This window comes from Aedes aegypti, chromosome 3 (assembly GCF_002204515.2).
Source record: "Aedes aegypti strain LVP_AGWG chromosome 3, AaegL5.0 Primary Assembly, whole genome shotgun sequence".
Lineage (NCBI taxonomy): Eukaryota > Metazoa > Arthropoda > Insecta > Diptera > Culicidae > Aedes > Aedes aegypti.
Window position 1 is genome coordinate 340,137,918 of NC_035109.1, and position 5,589 is coordinate 340,143,506.

General features: G+C 39.5%; 1 protein-coding gene across 1 annotated transcript; it reads left to right on the forward strand.

Annotated features, from left to right (window-relative positions):
* The first annotated feature begins 334 nt into the window (after positions 1 to 334).
* On the forward strand, positions 335 to 3,464 carry LOC110678310 (intraflagellar transport protein 74 homolog). The gene is made up of 5 exons (XM_021850993.1): positions 335 to 863; positions 963 to 1,080; positions 1,625 to 2,597; positions 2,654 to 3,174; positions 3,236 to 3,464. Exons 1-5 carry the CDS (start codon positions 700 to 702, stop codon positions 3,341 to 3,343), a joined length of 1,884 nt encoding a protein of 627 aa, XP_021706685.1. The 5' UTR covers positions 335 to 699; the 3' UTR covers positions 3,344 to 3,464.
* Positions 3,465 to 5,589: the final 2,125 nt, after the last annotated feature.

Sequence of the window (5,589 nt, forward strand, 5' to 3'; positions counted from 1 at the left end):
ATTTGAAGGTATATATTTTACGTTGAAGGTGAAATATGAAATTAATTGATATGTTCTTACCTTATTTCTAATTGAAGATACGACTATTTTGTCTTGAACACACTTTATGGAAGCTTGAAACACACCTCAAAATACACAAAATTAGCACTCAACTACGCCTACTAAGTGTTCCAGACAGGCTAACCATTTCAGTGAACTTCATCAACATAACTGATTGGTGTTTCCACACATTCACATTGTGCTTCGTAAATATTCACATGTTGCTATGGTTACGCCGGTAGTGCGCATGTGATAACAATATAAGAATATCCTTTATTTCGGCACATTTTTATAGCATAAGCAACGAAAACACACATGTTGTTGTTCAAGGTTAAGGACAAAAAACTGCAATGTGTTTGTTATTTTAGGCTACTGCTAAAGACGTTGATCATAATTTGTGCCAAACCTATTTTGTTCCACCCACAAAATCTCATTCAATTAGTGCAAAATCGTGATAATAAATTACCGTTGGTTTAATACACCATTCACAACGACCACATACTCGATTGTCTCTATCGTCCATGCCAATCGTTGCCATGTGAACGATAGATTGAAACACAAAACAAGTGCCTACTAGATATCTTTCGTCCAGTTGTGCAAGCAGATTGTAGTTCCGAAAATATCAAATTATCCTTTTAATTTGTAATTTTTATCCTTCAAATGGAAGATTTCAACAATAATTCTTCGTCGCGGTCGTCTTCGGAACGGCCAACGTCGCGACGCGGAGGCGGCATGAGCACCGGCGCCGGTGGAATTTTCAACTCGTTCAACGATTCGTCCTCGCCGAGTCCGATTGGAATCCTGAGACCAGGAACGGCTATGAAGTAAGTGTGATTCCGATGAATTGCGAATCTGAAAATCAATTTATAGTCATCGGAAAAAGATGTCTATTGAATATTTTTGATCGATTTTCATTTTACTAGAGCTCCTTCGGCTGTACGAGGAGGTACCGCAAGCCGGTTGACCGCGTCCAATGTCCTGTCGGCCAATTCATCTGCCTCGACTCAGAGAATCGGGACGGCGCTGGGAAATGCTGGAACTGTAAGTAATTAGGTTGAATTTTCACTAAACTTGACCTTCAAATCGTCTATACTGAACACTCTAGTCACAGAATCCTGAGAGATTCTCTCAGTAATCTTTAGAAATACCTCCGGAATATCGAAAGACTTCTCCGGAATATCTAAATACTCCTCCGGAATATCGAAATGCTCCTCCGGAATCTCGACAGATTCACTCCAGAATCTCGGTAGATTCACTCCAGAATCTCGGTAGATTCACTCCGGAATCTCGGGAGATTCACTCCGGAATCTCGGGAGATTCACTCCGTAATCTCGGAAGATTCACTCCGTAATCTCTGGTGATTCGCTTTGTTATCTTGGAAGATTCCCCCCGGCAGCCGGGGAGATTTCTCCCGGATGCTTGAGAATTTTCACCGGAAGCTTTAGGGATTTTCACAGAAATCTCAAAAGATTCCCCCCGGAAGCTTGAGTGCTTACCCTTTAATCTTGGAAAATTCCCTTCGCTCAATAAATAAATATTTATCGCAAAACGTGTTTCATCTTTCTGAACCTTTTCCTCACTCAAGCGCATGACCGAGCGTCCCATTACCCAACACGGCATAAGTGGGTTGTCCACTTCCTACGGTAGAATCGGAACGGCCACCGGAAACCGCCAGGTCAAAGATAAACGCTACTGGCAGGCAGTGCTCCAAAGCAAAATCCAGGAAATATCGCAAGAGACCGAGAAGCTCCTGAAAGAGAAGAAATTCCTAGACCGGGAGAAATCCGCTCGCAAACTTTACGAAAAGCGCGTCAAAGATTCCGCCAAAGAGCTAACCAAGCTGCAGTCGACGCTCACTTCTATGAACATCGCTCTGGACAACTGCAGTTCCGGAATGACACGGCAGCAGCTCCAGAACGAAACGCTGGCCCTTCGAGAGCGCAATGAGCACATTCAGGAGCAGCTGGAAATCGTATTCAAGCAGCGGCAAATCAAGGACGCCGAGAACCGTGAACTGGAAGCGGAAGCCGAAAAGGAGAAAAACAAAATCAATGAAATGATATTCTCGCTACCAGATGCCGACCAACAGAAGTACCGGGAATACCAGGCCCTGTCGGATAGCCTCCGGCAGCAGAACACTATCTACCACAACCAGATCAGTGAACTTGAAAAACAAAAAGATCGACTCAACACGATGATTATGAACTCACAAACGCGCACGGAAGCTCACCGGTTGAAGTCGAAGCTCAAGGAGCTGATTGCAAAACGCAATCAAATGCGCGACGAAGAGAGCAATCGTCTATCACCCGCACAAGAGCGGGAAAAGTTGATCAACGAGGTTCGTTCAAACAATCAGGCACTTTCGAGCATTGGGAAACAGTTGAAGATTATCGAAGATCAACTGAACGAGAAGAAAGAAATGCTACAGCAGATTGATCAGGACTTAGAGGAAGGGAACTCGGAACGACATATCAAGTACAAGGAGTTGAAGAAACGGGATGAAGTAATGTCCGCTTTTATGGACTCATTTCAGCAAAGTCTGGCGGTTGAAAAGCAAAGTTTGTTTGGTTTAATAATTTGTCGATCACATTTTAACAAATTTACTTCATTTCAGACGTGGAGTCCCTTAAAAATCAAATTACATATGCCATTGAGCAAATAACGATGCAAGGGATCAACACCAAATCGCTGGGATCGGACAAACTCGACAGTTCTGGATTCACAGCTAAAAATGATCTCAATTCTCACTCCGGATTGATCAAGGAGTACAAGAAGCTAAGCATTCAGTTGAAGCAACTGCAGATTCTAGAAAAACGCACCATCAACCAGCTGACCGGTCTGCGGCAGGAAGAGACAGAAGCGTTGAGTAACATTCAAAAGTATAGCAATCTGGAGGTTCCGCGATCGGAGGCAACGGTTAAAATGAGTGAGCTTTCGAGTGTATTGCAGGAGTTGGAAGATAAGAAACGTGTCACGGAGAACGTGGTGGATGAGGCACGTAAACGCAATCAAGAGATCAAAATCAATCTGAAGAGCAATGAAACGTACAGACAGATTTCACACCTCGAGGATAAGCTCGTCGATTTGATCAAGGAGAACAAATCGCTGCAGGACTTTGTTGAACAGTTACAGAAGGTAAGACGGTTGTTGGAAAATACTTGCGGTACTACAACTTTTTTGTAACTTTTTGTTTTAGGAATGCGACTTTTCAGCTGTAAAAGATGAAGCGGAACAGCTTTTGGATGATCATAACAACTTGCTATGCGCTGAAACTAACAACAACGTTGCTAATCGTTTACCATAAAATATTGTAAGCCAATAATTTGATGGTTGATAAATTCTAAGGGAAATAATCTGAAATTGAAAATTATATCGCTTATGGAAAAAAAAGTAAGAATCAAAAACTTTTCCTAGCACTATTAGCTGATAATAAATCTTCGAGTTGTTTAGTGGAATACCTATGAATAAATGAAAAACCGAATATATCACTATGGACCGATGCACGAGTTCACTAATTTGACGTTTGAGCGATGACGAATTCACTCGTTTCCATGGTCACATAAATAACACGGCACCGCTAAAACGTCAAATAATGAACTCGTGCATTGGTCCATGGACCGATGCACGAGTTCACTATTTGATGTTTGAGCGGTGCCGCGTTATTTACGTAACCATGGCAACGAGTGAATTCGGCACCGCTCAAACGTCAAATTAGTGAACTCGTGCATTGATCCTTACCACTAGAGTTCGTGTCCTTCGATCTCAAGTGTAAAGCCGTCTTCAGTCGATGTGCTTTAATAGTTTAAAGTACTTTTATATCTCATTGGTTTTCTGTGTTGTGTACTAGATATCGAGTCTACAATAAAATGGTATACTACTTAATTCGGTTTTCCATTTATTTACTACTAGCTGAATCCACCAGGCATCTCGTACAGATACAGAACTTGTCACAGAAAAATTGAAAATTATCATTATTTCCGCCATTTATCGTACGTTTTACAATATCTCATTAGTGCAAAAAATAGACACCTAGGTCCAACTTTGAATGTGCTAATGAAATAAAACGATTTTCTTTAAAAATACACAATCAAAAATGTTTTGTACCTACTTTGGAAATATCAAAATAAAGTAACCTTGGTAGTGATTAGAAAATATGCGTTTACTAGGTTTCATTTCCTATCTAGTTGGAGAATTTCTTGGAAGCTGATCTTGAAGCTGACTGCCCAAGGAACAATTGGTAGCTTTTAAGATACTTACGTCACAGACAAACAGACGTAACACTTAGAACAAATATCTTCAAAATCCATCGCCCAGTTTACACCATCAGCATCTAGTAAGCATGTTGCACGAAAAGGTGTTTCGTGCAACAAGACCGGCAGATGGCGGTAGTGTGAAACGTCAAACGCGAAGAAAAACGATGCGCGCGCCTCTGGTTGTGAGATTTGTAACATAGCGAATTTGAAATGATCATTAAATGAGTGGTCGATGGAAATTTCGTCAGTGTTACGTCTGTTTGTCTGTGCTTACGTCTTTAATACAAGCTGCATAGCAGCAACCATTGCTGAACAAATTTTTAGTTGAATCATTAATTGAATAAAATTAATTTCCGCTTATAAAAAAGCTGGTATTCCACTTGAAGTTTGTGTTTTGAATACGAGCTGAATAAACCTCCGAAAATGCAAATATAGTAGCTTTTGTTCTACAACACATAAGAAGTTTAACAATTGACTAATTAAAAGCTTCTATAGGTTGTAGCCATCATTTTAGTAAAATATTGAACATTTGATTAACAACAAATCGTACAAAAGTTTCAGCGTCTTATACTTAAAATGTTGACCAACATGATTAGTAAAACTTAAAAACAATGCGAATAACAGTATATGAGTATGCTTTTATTCAAGCAAAACACATCATGTCTTTTTATGTTATTTTCAAATGTTTCAAATGTTTTTCAAATCAAATCTAAGACATGTAGGCGACTATGGATCAACGTGAGTAAAGGGTTATTGATATCGGAAAAAGTTATTAACCATAACATGTTAAATGATAATCGAAGTATACATAATAATTTAACAATAATTACATGAAAGTGGTTACCCAACTAACAATCCCGAGTCACAAATAAACATACATATTTAACTATTATTGAATAATGGTAACAGCTGAAAAAATACCCTAAAAAGAACTGAGAAGATGCTATTTAGATCCAAATTTAAGACAATGTTCAATATTTGTCATTGGAATGAATAATAGTAGAATCAACACTTATTAAACTTCTCCAAAGAATCTCTGCCGACTTGTCAAGATTGTTTTACTAATGAGTTGAACAAGTCATTTTTCCTTCTATGTAAGAGCCAATATTCCATCAAACAAATATAACTGTGTGAACAGATGTATAAGAGACGAACTAACGTTTTGGTTGCTTCGCACTTCAGCTGTTTCCATGCTTAAGGCCGGTTTGCTACTGACAAGAAAAGGAATCGCCTATCTCGATGCGTGGAAAATTTCTCCCAAGAAATGGTCAAGAAAATCACTTCTCGATTACTTTTT